The sequence below is a fragment of the Corvus brachyrhynchos genome, unplaced genomic scaffold (assembly GCF_000691975.1).
Source record: "Corvus brachyrhynchos isolate BGI_N302 unplaced genomic scaffold, ASM69197v1 scaffold26, whole genome shotgun sequence".
NCBI lineage: Eukaryota > Metazoa > Chordata > Aves > Passeriformes > Corvidae > Corvus > Corvus brachyrhynchos.
This window is the reverse complement of record NW_008239324.1, coordinates 4,160,047-4,174,666: the sequence shown is the minus strand read 5'-3', so window position 1 is coordinate 4,174,666 and position 14,620 is coordinate 4,160,047. Positions and strand designations below refer to the sequence as shown.

Genomic DNA, 14,620 nt, shown 5'->3' with positions numbered 1-14,620 from the left:
GCGCTCTTCTTCGGCTCGGTCTGCAGAGGGACAGAGGGACGGGTGGACGTGGCAAAGCACTGCCTGCGGCCTCAGGACACCCCGGGTGGACGTGTCCCCCAGCGCAAGAGGACCCACATGCTCAGCCCCACACATCCCCCGCTGTGGTCTCAGCCCCATTTCCCTGACAACAACCACTAAACCCAGACCCCAGTGTTGCTGACACCAGTGGGTTTGTCCCAAATGAAGGGTCCTCCCTGCATGCAGCCAGGTTGAGGAACACCGGGACGGCACCCAGAGATCTCTGTTTGCTCTGCTGAATTCCCTTTTCCTCCCCACGGTCCCAGCTCGGGTGTGCGGGAGGATGAAGGCAAGGAGCTGGCTCCACTCTCCTCTCTACCCGGTAGCCCCCCAGTCTTCCCGAGCTGGGCAGTGCTCACCTCCGGCTTTTTCATCCCCTCAGGCTGCGGCACAATCCTCTCGAAGCCCTGTGACAGCCAGTTGAGCACCCGCTTTCCTGTCCTGCGGGGAGAGCGCCGCGCTCGGGAAGCTCATCCTGCGCTTTCCTGCCCTCCCGCATCCCCCCAGCCTCTCTGGGCACCCACCACTCCTCCGCGTCGGCCTCCGCTTCGTCCTCAGACACGTCCTCCTCGGGATCGAAGGGGGTTATCTCTGCAAGGAGAGCACTGCTGTGGCCACGGGGAATCTGCACTGCTGGGAGCTTCAGGCCAGCACAAGGGGACAAGAGTGCCGGCATCACCCATCAGGGAGGTGGGATGTGGGAGTCCCAGGATGCTGCGAACTACAAACTCCCAGCTCTCCTTACCCAGACTGTTGTCCTCATCCCCAAGGACCTGGACCTCTGTCTGTAAAGCCAAACAAACTGTCTGAAAATCCGACAGCCAAGAGGGGGATCATCCCACTGAGTGGGGAGGGAAACCTGCTCTTTCCCCAGGGATGGATGAAGACAGAAACCCATGCAGGGAAGGTTTAGTGCTCCCAGTTAGCACTGGGAGAGTGATAAGAAGGAAAAAAGAAGAAAAGGTAAAAAGAGATAGAAGCTCAAATACCAAACCATCGCCCAGATCTGTCTCCTACCTCATCAGCAATGTCGATGCTTGTCTCGAAGCTCTTCCCAAGTGCCTGCAGCCCTGGAGCTGGCTGGGGAATCACCTTCTCCAGCCCATAGGAGAGCCAGGAGAGCACACTACTCCCCACACTGCCAGGGAAGGGTGTGAGTCAGGCTGGGAATGCCATCCAAGGCATCCAGCCCCCAACAAAAAGCAAAATCCCAAGCAAATCATGTTGCACGCTGAAGGGTGCAGGAGCCATACCTCTCAAACACAGAACTTGAGTCCTCAGAGACCACAAACGCCACCTTCTTTTCCGTTTCTTCAATGGCAGCAGGGAAGAAAAAAGGCAAGCTCCTATCACCACTCTGGCAGCCCCCAGGACGCCAGGCAGGAGTGGGACAGGCGGGTAAAGGAGCACTGATGTGCAGCCTGAGCCAGTGTGGGGCTTACCCTCAGTGCGTGCCTGGTCAGCAGCATCCGTGGGGCCGCTGGCCTTTCCTGTTGGTGCCTTCAGGGCAAAAGGCAAAAGGTGTCAGAGAGCGAGGCACAGAGGACACTGTCCCTGTTAGAAGCTAGTTGCAAACTCCAGGGACTCCCCATCCTTTCCTGCTGCTTGCCAGCAGCTCCGAGTAGGAATACATCCTGGCCCCCATCCCTCCTGGGGATGCTGTGGAGCACCCCTGGGTGCTGCAGTGCTGGGGATGGATGCAGAGGCACCAGGCATCTCTCATCATGCTCATGGTGTCCCCATTACCCCCCAAAGTGGATCCCTGCTCACCTTAACTGGCTCTGGCTCCTGCACAGGGGTCTCCTCTGTCACATGGGGCGCTGGGGGCTGGGGAACCACCCGGTCGATCCAGCCCATCATCCCGCTGGCTGCGGGCAGTGCCGAGGGGTCTCCAGCTGGCAAGAGGCCAGCAGCAGGGGTGCACACTGCCCAGGGAACACTGGCTGCACCAGCTGCTCACGCTGTCTCCAGAGCAGCCCAAAAAGGTCCTTGGTGTCCCTCCGTTTCCACGTCCTGCTTGGGAAACATGGCACTGCAGCACAGCCAGACCAAACCCAGCTCAACTCCTCATCCCTCACTGCTATTGTGAGCAAGCACTCTCTATTTGAAGCGTACAGTTAAACTTGCTTTTCCTAAAGGTAGCTCCTCATTTAGGTGTTTTATTTTCACAACCTGTCCGGACTAGGAAGCCATTGCAGACAGATCACAGAAGTCGTGATGGTCTGCTCAGAGTCCTCTACTCTCCCCATCATTTTTCATTTGAGGGAAATTGAACAGTAATTTGAACAGATTTTTTTATGAGGAAGTTCATGTCCCAACACACATATCCCCTCTTTCTACCCCTATGAAACAACTCTGTTCCACTGCTTTTCAGCCACACCCCAGGTGGTGGCTGCTGGGGCAGGTACCTGCTGGGGGCTCTAGCAAGGGCAGCAAAGGCAGCCAGCACCAGCTGCTGTGATGTTGATAGGGTAGGTGAAAGTAAGATGTTGCAGGGCAGGGATTCAGCTGTCCAAAGCTCTGGCTGCTTGGTCTTTTTGGGTCCTTTCCTTCCCTTCGTGAAGCATCTCCAGGCTGGGATACACCAGCAGTGAGCCAAATGATGCTGCACATTCCCATTCTTAGGTACCAGACAAAAGTCTGGGGGCTCTCATCCAGCTCAAACTGGGGGTGTCTCCTGCTGTTGCCCCTCCAAAGAGCTGCGCTCTGCCCAAAACGCCCCTCTAAAGATACCCCACTCTGCTCAATGAAGGGCTCAGGAGCACCTCAGACAGCCCCCAGGTGACACCTGCGAAGGGCAAAAGAAAGCAAATCCCTGAGCTCCTTCCAGCCCGGCCAGGAGACTGCACAGGAGTTTAGTCCCAGTTACACATATGATCCCAGTCCCACATGCAGCAGGTAGAGGCTGGAAGCTGCTCAGCACTGGACTCTTTGAATTAACCCCTCATGCAGCTTTCAGGGATGCAGGACATTTTCAGTTCCCTTGAGATGGCTCACTGGGGGCTCTCCAAAGCCTGGCTCCTTAAATCTAAACAGGCTGGGGTTTGCAGGAAAGGTGATGAGTGTCCTCAGCCCTTTGCTTGCCTGCACCTTGGCAAGGCCAGGAGCCAGGTTTGGATGCAGCCAAAGCATCGCTCCATGCAGCACTTTCAGCCCCCAGCACACCCACGGGCAGGGTCAGCTCTCCCAGAGACCCTCACACCCCAAAGCTGGATGGTGTGGCTGTAAAACACCTCCCAAGAAGCCTGAAAACCAGAAACCGATTAAATTACCTTTTGTGTCTCATTGCATGTAAGGGATTAAGGAGCTGTGAACGCCCTGGGAACAGCAAGGAAAAGCTGGCAGTACTGTGCAGCAGAGGCATTTCCACCCATGCTTTGGCACTTCACAGGTCCCGAAGAAGCCGAGGGTTCACAGACAACTGAGCCCAAACAACCCCAGAGAAAGCCCCGTGGGGCTGCAGCGAGCCCCCCTTGTCAGTCAAGGTCTCCTCCTCCCTCGACAGGAGCTTGTGCAGCTGTAAAAGGCTGGAGCATACGCCTGTCCTCGATCTGGGAAGGAAAGTGGAGGGCAGAAGCCATTCCCCTGCCAAATCTGAACAAGAACTGGGCAGAAACATTTGTGGGTCCCCACAAAATTAGCTGCTGAAAGAAATAGGAGTAAGTAGCCAGGATTTGCCTGCAAAGGCATGAAAGAGTTGGCAGTCTCATGCATCCTGCTGCAATGCAGGCATCCAGCAGTGCCACCACCTGTTGTGGCAGTTCCTTTTGCCAGCCAGCAAAGGGCCTTAGTCTCATTTCTAAGAGCAAGAAGGGCACAGACCCACAGCCTCATTTGGAGCAGGGAGCACCATGGTCTTTCTTTCCCCCTCAGCAGCTGATCAAACCCTCCACGTTACCCAGCCCTCACAGCACTGCTCCCCACGGACCGGTACAGCTCATCCTCCGGCTCTGTTTCCGAGCACCAAACCCCCCTGTGATGTGCAGAGGTGGCCCTGCTAAATCCCAGCCACGTCCCTCACCTCCAGTGCTGCCACTTACCCCCTAGGCTCACCACTGCCTCCCTGGGAAGCCACCCCTTGGATGCGTGGGCTCCCTTGGCCACTGCAGCTCGTCACTGACTCCCCCAAACCCACCTCAATCCGCTCAGGGCTCTGCGAGGATTAGCCCTGCGCTGCCTGCAAATGGGATTACTGGCACTCAGCTGTCCCGAGTACCCAGGCTCCCAGCAGCCAGCCTGGTTTCGGTGCAGGGTGCTGCAAAGAAAATCCCGCAATCAAGCAAGCTTGAGCACCCTCAAAATCCGTGGAGCCACCAAAGCTACCCCAGGCACTCACCGGCAGTGCTGTGGGGAAGGCAGTCGTCTCACCCATATGCAGGTGGGTGCAGGGATGTGCAGAGCAGCAGCAGTGGAGCTGCTCAAACCCCGTGGGGTGACACAAGGTGACATGCTGAGGGTGATGTGCCAAGGGTGCTCCACCCACAGCTCTGCCCCAGCTTCAGAGCAACGAGAGCAAATCTGTGCTGGGTTGAGCTAAGCCTCCCCTTGCTGAGCCTGCCAATTGCTGCTTTGCAATCCGTTTACCTCCAGCCCTGCACGACTGCCAGCCTTTCCCACTGCCCCTAATCTTGGCTGCAGTGACATCCTGGAACCCTGGTACCAGCATGGCTTCTCTGCTCCGTGTCCAGCCTGTTTCCGTAAGTCCAGAGCTCCCTGGAGCAGTGCTGGAGCTCCCTGACCCAGTTCCTCCTTCCCTGGCTCCATGAGTGTCTCCATCCTGGTGGGCAACAAGTACCCATCCTGCCCGGTCCCAGCACCTCTCTAACACACTCCTCTCTTGCCATCACAGGTGGGGGGATGGAACACAAACCCTCTGGAAAAGCCTGAACAGTTGTATGTGGGGCTGGGATCCCCAGAGCACAACATACATCAGCTTCTGGCCCCCTGAACAGCTGCTCCTTTCTGGCAGGAAGAGACTCCTGCCTGCTCCTGTCCTGAAGCTCCCAGGGAAGAGCTTTGCCCTGGGGAGGGATCATTCCAACCGTAGCAAGGGGCAAAAACCATGCTGCAGACTCTGCTTGTGTTTGCTTTTGGCCCCTGGGAGCCTGCTGATACCCTGCATCTTCTGGGTACGAGGAAGGTGAACCATTAATTCTACTTCAAGAAAGTTCAGGGAAAGAAAGAAAGAAAACATGAAAAAAACCCCCAAGCAGAGCCAGACAGAGCACAAAGACATATGAGGAGGCAGCGCTTGGCACATGGCCTCCGCTCCAGAAATCTTACACACCCACAGGAAGGTATAAATAACTATAAATTTATTAGTAAAGCAAAACCATTTGACACTCACACAGAAGAGCGGGATGTGTTATTACAATATATATACACACATACATGGAGTATCATCTTAGAAACACACGGAGAGCAGTGTTAAAGGCACTGCAAGCCACACAAACCTCAGCAACCTTGGCTGCAACTTCCAACAGCCCTGGGAACTCTACCGGAGTCATGACCACGGGTTGGGGAGGAGCCCAAGAACCTCACTGACCATGAAGTCCCTCAGATCCACGGCTTGGAGGCACTCAGAGACAAGCCCATGGTCCAGCTCCCACCTGGGGTCCTGCTCTCCCCACTGAGCATCCCAGGCACTCTGTGAGAGCAGCATCTTCACACCCAGGACGTGTCAGAGGCAGCTGCCAGGAGATGCTGCGGAGGAAGCCGGGCAGCTGGGGAGAAGATGGGTGCTCACCGGGCCCAGGAGGAGCTGCCAGCCCCAACCCTCACTGGCCTGCCCTTATTGAACCTCAGCATTTCACCTGCATGCACAGGAACCTTCCCACAGGTGAACTTGCCACCCAATGGAGAAAGAGTCAAACTCTGAAGTGCAACAAGAGGGTTTTGTCTATTTTTTAATGGCCAGGCTTCAGCTGCAGCCTGGACTTGATGGTAAATACCCAAGGAAGTGCAGAAAGTGTTCTACTCCCTCCTCTCCTCCCTGCAAGGGCAGGCTTGAGCACCCAGAGATGGTCCCAAAACTCTGTCAGAGGATGCTTTCCCCTTTGTCACCCAGTCCAGCACATGAGCCCCAAGACCAGAGCATGCACATCTTCCCACCCAGATTGCAGAGATGGCATCTGCTCACTGGAGAGCTGGCTGGGCCACCTGGGCATACCCATGGTCCCAGGGGTGTCCCTGCCACAGCTAACTCAGCTCAGTCACCTGCTTGATGTACACAGCTGCTTGACAGGCACTCCCAGGGGAACTAACTGCGCCGTCTGAGCCCACCCCAGAGCCACGACATCTCCCCAGGAATGTCTGACAGTCCTTCATTGACTTAATCCCCAGCCTTGGAGACGTGACAAAGGGACCCACCATGCAAATGGCTGCTCCCACCCCAGTCCCCATTTCCTACAGCTCTGTTCTGGCCCTTGGTCCTGGCTTGGACTCGCTTGCCAGAGCATGGGCAGGACCTGGCCGAGCCAAGCTGCCAGGCCACAGGCATCACCCATGCCCAGTGAAGTGGATGGCCTCTTGTGGGGAAGGACCAGAAGCACCCACTGGATTCCAGCAAGATTCAGGTCCTAAACACCTGATGTCACCATCAGTGGTTTGGTATCACCTGGATCCTACCTCAGCCTGGGAAAGGAATTTGGGGCTGGGGGAGCGTAGGGAGGCGGGAACGAAGGAAGAGACTTCACAGTCAGTATGGAAAAGGGGATGAAAATGTAATGAAAAACAAAGCACTGCTTACAAATAAAGAACTGAACAAAGAGAAAAGAAGCTGAGAATGTCTTTTAAAAGTATAAGCTGTGGAAGGGAAGGGGCTGAGACAGCTAAAGGCATCCTGTAGGTAGGCTAAGGGGAAGTGAAGGTCAGTAAAAGCCCAGGTTACAGACTACCCTTTCCTGGACCCAGGAAGCCAGAGGAAGAGCCCTAGAGAGCAGGATTTACGTCCTGGACAACACCCACACAACCTCTGCCCAACCCAACTCTCCCTGCTGCCTCCCCAGTAGCACCCTATGCTCAGACTGCCTGTCAAAGAGAACCACCCCTCGGGAGGGACCACCCACTACCCAGCCCCACACAGCATCCCCAGGTGGTCTGGCAACTAGGTCTTGAACTGGCACGAGCACTTGCTACGGGGCTGATGGCACACCAGCTCCAGCACAGCAACTCTCTTAGGTGCTGCAGGGCAGTGAGGGATGCAAGAGGCCAAGCAGAGGCAGGAGCATGAAAGTCGCTTGAAATAAACACCAGAAGCGAAGTGCAACAGGTACAGAGTAGAAACATGGTTTACTCCCCAAAGGCCTTTGGCCCCAACTGCTCTTTGGTTTGAAAAGGAAACACCAGCAGTCAGCAGAGAGCCCTGCAGTGTGATGCTCCAGGGACATCAGTCCCAGGCCAGCCCCTGTCTCCCCACAGAGCACAGCACTCCTGACACATGCTTACTGCTACTTCCACCACCTCCCACCTCACTGGAAAAAACACGACCCAAAGGCACAGCAACAGAGATGGACCTGCTTCCCCTACCCCCTGTAGGCAACACTGCTGCTTCCAACTAGAAAATGCTCCTATAAAAATATACCAAACGCTCTCAGTGGCCCACCCTGCACAGGTCCTCCATCCCCAAGCTCCAGCTGCATGTTCTCCATTGGGCTTCTACAGGATTTGGGCGGTTGCAGGGCAGCAAATGAAACAAGAGACTGAGTCATCATGGACTCATGGCCAATCCTAATAATGATGCTCTAATCCTGCAGCATGATGCTTTTGAACCTGGAGGCACCTATTCACAGGCACCAGCTGACCTGGACCTGGGCTCATCCACCCCCAGCTCTACACAGCATCCCCTCTCTCCCTGGCATGGGGCCCCATGCACACAGCCCTGACGAGACTCTCTGCCCCGGGCACTGTTTGGCTGTTGCCACACCCTAGGCAGAGCCACAGCTCCTCACTGGGATATCCAGGGCTTGCCCAGCTGCTCAGCACAAGAGAAACACCCCCCAACAGTCCTTATGTCCAGCTATACCAAGGGGACAGAATCTGGCAGCTCCGTGGCCACCGCATACTGGCTCTCTGCCCCAAGCACCAGGTGGTCACCCGAGCAGCCCACCGGGCTCCTGGGGAGGGAAGAGAGCAGGGCACAGCCAGTTAATGATTTCTCCAAACCCTCCTCTAGCCAGCAGCTGCCCCAGAAACAGCAGAGCCACAAAAACCCATGGAGGCTGCAGCCACCTCCATCTCACACCTTCCTCCTACTGAAGATGAGCCTCTCTGCAAGCTCCAAGCCCTGGGCACTGATCCTGGCTTCCAGCACTGTGCTCAAGTGCTCAGGGCAACCACTGAACCTCTGGCAGCTGTGCTGGGCAAGAGCAGAGTGAACCATGGCCCAAGGCAGGAGCAAAGCAAGGATTCAGGTGGGTGCCACAGTCCTCATCTGGTCTCACACTCTCAGCCTCCATCATCACCAAGCCCTTCTGTAAAGACAGGATTAGCCTTCCTTGGTTTGGACTCTCTTTTACTCCTACAGTAAAGCATACACTGAACTTACTACATACTAAACAGCAAAAACCAGCTACCTAGAACTAAAGAGCTCTTTAAAAATCCAAGTTACCACATCTTTTTTTTTTTTTAAAGATCCAGTATGACATCAAGTTAAACTATACAGCATTTTTAATGAATTTTAACAAACTGCTTTTAAAAAAAAGGTAAAACAAAAAAAGAGGAAAAAGAAACACAGATGGAAAACTTGGTAGGAAGTTCTACATCTTTGAGGCAGCACAAAGTAAGATAACCATCATGGGTCCCTCTTCCTTGGGCAGCAGAGAGCACAGTCTATTTTAATCTCCTTAAAGTTGCACATGAAGAAGACTCAGCCCCAGGGTCTAACCTTCCACTGCACCGTCCCAGCCCCTGAAAATACGCTCTGTTCCCCCTCACCATGCTGGAAATGGAAAACTAAAGCCTTTCTCCACCTTTCCAACAGGTGCTCCCCACCAGAGATGCAGGCCCAGTCCAACCGTCTGCAAGGTTAATCTGTCTACACTTGCCATGGACAACAGTTATTAACCTTGTCCCTAATCACTTGTGCAGCACATGGGCAACTTACTGGCTGCTGTTCACTACTTGAGGCTCAATACAACCTCACAAGACCACCAGCCAACACCACAGAAGAGCTGAGGCTGGCAGGGACCTCTGAAGACCATCAGGTCCAACTTCTTGCTTGCACAGGGTCAGCTACACCAGGTTGTCCACGACCACATCCAATCAGGGATTGAACATCTCCACAGATGGATACTTAACATCTTATTATCTCCAAAGATGGAGAGGGGAAGGCTGGGGAGAAACCTAGTAAGCACATCTTCAACCTTCAAGGCATCTAACTGACATGTAATGGATCTCTTGGACATGAGAAGCCAGCAAATTCCTGCAGAGGAAAACACCTGAGGCTGCATCAACCTTGCTAGGGGAGATTTATTTTTAAGTGATGTTTACAAGAAGTGTGCAAAACCTGAAAAATACAGACGAGGTAAAGAAAGGGCAAAGGGGTAAAACAGGACTCCTGCAAGAGGGGGAAAAATAGACTTCTCCTTTAGCCACTGCTAACCTTGCCCTCCCCATGGAGCCGAGCCTGCAGTCCAGAAAGGATTCTCCTGGCTTGCTCTGGTTCGTCCAGCAAATCAGACACCAAGCCCCTGGCATGTGCCATGGATTACTGCTGGCCATGGCAACACCTCTGCTGTTGTAGGTTATTGTAGTGTTCATCTCACCTGTTAGTGTTGGAGCTGTGGCAGCCCTTTGCCTGACCCTGCTGGAGGTACTACTAACAGCCCAAGGGGTACTCGAGGGGTTGGGGACTGGAGGCAAGGCTCAGCAGGAGGGCTAGGTCCCTTGGGAAGCAGCTCTTGAATGCCAAGCTCTTGGCCAGGAGCAGGGTATGAATGCTGTCACAGAATTATGGAATTGTTAGGGTTGGAAGGACCTTTGGAGATCATCTAGTCCAACCTCCCTGCTAAGTCAGATTCACCTAAAGCAGGCTACACAGAAGTATGTCCAGGTGGGTCTTGAATGTCTCCAGAGAGGGAGAATCCACGACCTCCTCCTGGGCAGACTGTCCCAGTGCTTCTTGCCATGCTTTCTGGTAGCAGCACAGTGCTTCCTACAGTTCCCTATGCAGCTGGCAGGGACAGTGGGCGGGCAGGCTCACTCAAAATCCTTGCAGAGTGTGACAGCCAGCGACTGCAAAAGCAGCAATGCCAAAGTGCTTTTTGGAGCTGTGCAGCCCCATGGCTTTTCCCTTTCAACACTCTAGAAGAAGGGAGAGCAGGGGAGGTTGGGGCAGTTAATCAACACTAATGATCTGAAATGGTGCCCTCAACTGAGCTTGGACCAAGTTGGTAGACCCCAGCAGCAGAAACCTCCATGCCAAGCAGCACACCCTGGGAGAAGGGAGGGCTGGCTCTGCCTTGCTCCTAAGCCCTCTCCAGGAGGAGAGTCACCCAGCCCTCCCCACCAACCCTGCCAGGCAGGGCAGGGGAAAACGGCTGGACACAAAGAGCTGGTGCCTGCAACGGGCAGCTGAGCTCCCAGGACTGGAACTGCAGGTACAGCATGAACTACAGTCCAGGGAACACCAGGCATCTACAGCCATAGTTTCCTCTCTCCACCTCCCTCCTTTCCTTTCCACCCCTTTGAGATGTTCATGTCGTCTGTTGCTACTTTGATACAGGTGGCATATCAACCACTGAGGCCAGAGGAAAGTTTACCTGCCCATACACCGTACCTCCCCTTTCCCCCACACTCCCTGGAGGTTGCCTACAACCGAGGAGAGGGAAGGGGAGGCCAAGGCTCAGGAGCGTCCCATGCAAGCTGAAAACCACCATGGGGCGGGAGGCTCATGGCAAGCAGGCAGCCACCTGGTAGGCACCCTCGGCCGTGTGCTGGACGCTGTGCTCCTGCAGCAGGCCCAAGTCCAGGAACCGTTCCCCGCACCACATGCACTTATACTGCTGCTCCCGGGCATGCACGCTGTGGTGCTTGTTGAGGTGCTCACGCTGCTTGAAGGCCTTCTCGCAGGAGGAGCACTTGTAGGGCTTCTCGCCCGTGTGCACGCGCCGGTGGCGCTGCAGGTCCGAGGCGTACTTGAACCGCTTTTCACAGTCGGGGCACTTGAGGGGCTTCTCGCGGGCCGGGTCGCAGCGGTGCTGCACGAACTCCGAGGAGGAGAAGAAACGTCTCTCGCAGAGCGTGCACTTGAGTGGCTTCTCAGCGCAGTGGGCCAGCTGGTGCTTCTGCAGAGCCGAGGCCCGCTTGTAGGACTTGTTGCACACCGCGCACTTGAAGGGCCGCTCCGCGTTCTGCACGCACTTGTGCCGCAGCAGTTCTGAGGACTGGCTGAAGCCTTTCTGGCACACGTTGCACTTGAAGAGGTTCTCTATGCCGTGCACATGCTGGTGGTACACCAAGTGCGAGGGCTGCACAAAGCCCTTCTCACACAGGTTGCACTTGAAGCGCTCCTCGGCCTTGTGCGTGCGGCGGTGGCGCATGAGCGCGTACTGCTGCTTGAAGCTCATCTGGCAGAGGTCGCACTTGAAGGGCCGCTCCTCGCTGTGCGTGCGCTCGTGCTGCCGCAGGTCCGAGGGACGCTTGAAGGCCTTCTGGCACTCCCCACAGCGGAAGGGCCGCTCCCCGCTGGGCGTGCAGGGGTGCTGCAGCAGCTCCGAGGACTCCTTGAAGTGCAGCTCGCAGACGTTGCACTTGAAGAGGTGCTCCCCGGAGTGCGCGTACATGTGGCGCACCAGGTGGGAGCGGTGCTTGAAGGTCTTCTCGCACACCGTGCACTTGTAGGGCCGCTCCGAGCTGTGCGTCCGTTTGTGGTGCACCAGGTGGGAGGACTGGCTGAAGCTCTTGTCACACAGCGTGCACTTGTACGGCTTCTCACCTGTGTGGATGCGCTCATGCCGGGACAGCTCCGAGAGGTGCTTGAAGGTTTTCTGACAGATGGAGCAGCTGTAGGGCTTCTCTGAGGGGTCGAGAGCCTGTGAATGCTCTACCTCGGGAGGCTTGTAGGTCTTCTCACAGATAGAGCACTTCATGGCATTGCCGTTGTGGACATTGTGATGCTGTGCCAGTGAGGTCAGGAGGGAGAAGCCCATCTTGCAAACCCCACACACAAAGGGCTTCTGCTCCACCTGGATACACTGATGTTCAAGAAGGTCAGTGGCCTGGTGGAAGATCTTCAGGCACTGGGTACACTGGAAAGAGCGGTCATGGCCTGGCAAGCACTGGTGCTCATGGGGGTTGGAGAGGTGAGCGAGGTCATGGCCACACACCCCACATTTGTGGGATGGCTCTCCAGCCTGGATGGGGGTGTGCTGGTGGTGCTGCAGTCCGGGGTCCGGCTGGAGCAGGATGCCGTAGACGGCACAGCCCAAGGGGTTGTCAGCAGTGCTGGGAGGGATGGAGTGCTCTGGGAGGGCGGCTGCCCCAGCGTGGTGCTGCTGCGGTGGCGGCGGCTGCTGTGGTTGCTGCTGTTGCTGCTGCCAGCTTTCTGACATGCTTGGGAAAAAAAAATGGGATTTTAGCAGTGATAGCTTCAGCTTCCCGGTTGAAAGGGTTCAAGTAAAAGCAAAACCAAAAGATTCTGAGATCCTGATTCCCTGTAACTGATCCCCTGAAGCTGAGGACAGAAAATCCAGCCCACAGCCAGGATCCTGGGAAGAAAAGAGGTGACAGAGACTCCAGAGCCTCCTCCTTAGATCAGCACAAGTTCTTTATGGACTGATTTGGTCTGGCTTTTCCTTCTTTTGGACAAAAGAACAGGAGGCAGAGGCAAGTGCCTTGAAGACAAGAGGAGGCCCTTCTCCGTGCTGGCTGCGATGTGCTCACACTTGGGAAGGGTGCAGGAAGCAACCCAGGGAGCAGCTCTCTCTGCAAGAAAGAAAACAGCTCATGTCAGGTCTTAGAAGAAACACAGGCAATTCTCTATCAGCCATGACCCATGGCTCTCTTTGAAAACTCTCCTGCATCCCTCCTACCAGGAAGCCAGTGTGGGGGAGCTAACCAGAACTGAAGCCCCACTTGCTGCTGTGCAAAGGGCCTGGGACAAGGAGTTCTCAGCCTGGAAAGGGATGGGCTCTGCCTGGACACAGCCAGGCACATGTTTGGGTGTTCTTCTCTCATGAGAGGCAGCACAACTGCCCAGGGCCCATTCAGCTCAGCCTTGAGTGGGTCACTGGATCTCCAGCACCACTGGGGCACTGTCTGAGAACATCGGTCTCTGCACAGGCCATGCACCAAACACCGTGCAATCAAGAAGCTACTGGGTTAGATTTTACAGGTGTCAGAGCAGATCCTAACATGATCCCACCCCAGCTGAAACAGCTCTGTGAAACAGTTCTGCTCCTCTCTCAGCCTCGATATCTAGCCTGTTACCCAAGCGATGTATACAATGCATTTCCCCCTCTCTGGACAGTGCTTGCAGACTGGAAGAGCCAGAGAGCTCAGGAGAAGATTTGCCCTCAATGTTTTCCTATCCTCAGACAGAACACAGAACCCACAGGGATCACTCTGTGAAGATAAAAGAAGAGTTAAAGCAGTGGCTCAGCTGAACGTCCTACCAAACCTTGGAATAAAAGTACATGGAATTGAAACAACCTATGCCACAGCTGCTGCCTGGCCTTGCTACAGAGCATCACCAGGCTTGTGCTCACTGAAAAGTTCCAGTCTTTCTAGAGATGTCCAGTAAAACCTGGTGCTAATTTAGAGAAGAATAAGACCCACCAGTGAGCAGCAGTGTCAACACACCTCAAGGGAGAAGAAAGGTGCAAGCCCTGGTGAGCAGCAGCCACCAACACTCCCAGGCCTCGAGCCCCCAGCCCCACAAGAGCAATCCCATGTCTGTGTCAAACCACCTGCCCCCAGGGTAAGGAATCCTTGATCTACCACGAGAATATTTTTTATGTCTAAAAATAAGCAATAAAGAGCACCAGAGGATCCCACTTCCCAACATCCCCACCTCCACCGGCACTCAGCTGAGACTGGATTGTGCCCCACAGCTCAGGTAGTGCTGGACCCACCTCTGCCTGTGGGGGACACTTCATTATTCGGTGCTCCAGCACAGTTTCGGACAGTAAAGCCCCCAAAGGCCCCCCCGCAGCCCCGCCGGCACGCAGGATGCCGTCCTCCTCCTACAGAGCTCACCTTGACGAAGCGAGGGCTCACAGTGACGGTACCTGCACCCGAGCTCGGCGGGACACCAAACTTCAGCCCAGCCCAGGCGCCACCTTCCCCTGCACACACCGCGAACCGTGGCAGGATGAACCCACCGGCGACGCATCTCGGCCTAAAGGGGAGGGAAGATTGTGCCCCGTCGCAGGGAAGGGCGATACCAACCTTGGCTTACCGAGGGCTCTGCGCGGGGACCCGCGTCGGCGCCACTTCCAGCCTAACTCATCCCTCCGTGGGAGGTGGGAAGCGACAACCATTTAGGGAGCGCGGTCGGGAGCGCAGAGGTACTTTCAAACTGGCGAGGCGGCCTGCTCGGCATGGCCCGGCCCGCTCCCGC

General features: G+C 55.5%; 3 protein-coding genes across 5 annotated transcripts in view; 1 reads left to right on the top strand and 2 right to left on the bottom strand.

Moving 5' to 3' along the window:
* CNGB1 (cyclic nucleotide gated channel beta 1) overlaps positions 1-4,189 on the bottom strand; it is a 29,898-nt gene extending 25,709 nt beyond the window's left edge. The window contains exons 1-9 of the mRNA XM_017740791.1: positions 4,101-4,189; positions 1,831-2,073; positions 1,503-1,560; positions 1,314-1,371; positions 1,078-1,198; positions 806-845; positions 585-651; positions 420-501; positions 3-20 (exon numbers count right to left, since the gene is read on the bottom strand). Of these exons, the coding sequence (XP_017596280.1) occupies positions 3-20; positions 420-501; positions 585-651; positions 806-845; positions 1,078-1,198; positions 1,314-1,371; positions 1,503-1,560; positions 1,831-1,920 (534 nt within the window). The 5' untranslated portion in view covers positions 1,921-2,073; positions 4,101-4,189. The remainder of the gene's footprint in view (positions 1-2; positions 21-419; positions 502-584; positions 652-805; positions 846-1,077; positions 1,199-1,313; positions 1,372-1,502; positions 1,561-1,830; positions 2,074-4,100) is intronic.
* Positions 4,190-5,358: 1,169 nt separating this feature from the next.
* On the bottom strand, positions 5,359-14,614 carry ZNF319 (zinc finger protein 319). Of its 3 annotated transcripts, none has more exons than XM_017740928.1 (2): positions 14,449-14,614; positions 5,359-12,984 (listed from the first exon to the last, which is right to left on the bottom strand). In XM_017740928.1, exon 2 carries the CDS (start codon positions 12,609-12,611, stop codon positions 10,950-10,952), a length of 1,662 nt encoding a protein of 553 aa, XP_017596417.1. In that variant the 5' UTR covers positions 12,612-12,984; positions 14,449-14,614; the 3' UTR covers positions 5,359-10,949. The 3 variants fall into 3 exon arrangements, with proteins under 3 accessions (XP_017596417.1, XP_008636932.1, XP_017596418.1); XM_008638710.2 differs by having other exon boundaries at positions 14,459-14,614; XM_017740929.1 differs by lacking the exon at positions 14,449-14,614 and adding an exon at positions 14,257-14,440.
* USB1 (U6 snRNA biogenesis phosphodiesterase 1) overlaps positions 14,230-14,620 on the top strand; it is a 5,296-nt gene continuing 4,905 nt past the window's right edge. Inside the window, exon 1 of the mRNA XM_017740790.1 lies at positions 14,230-14,265. Within this exon, the coding sequence (XP_017596279.1) occupies positions 14,230-14,265 (36 nt within the window). The remainder of the gene's footprint in view (positions 14,266-14,620) is intronic.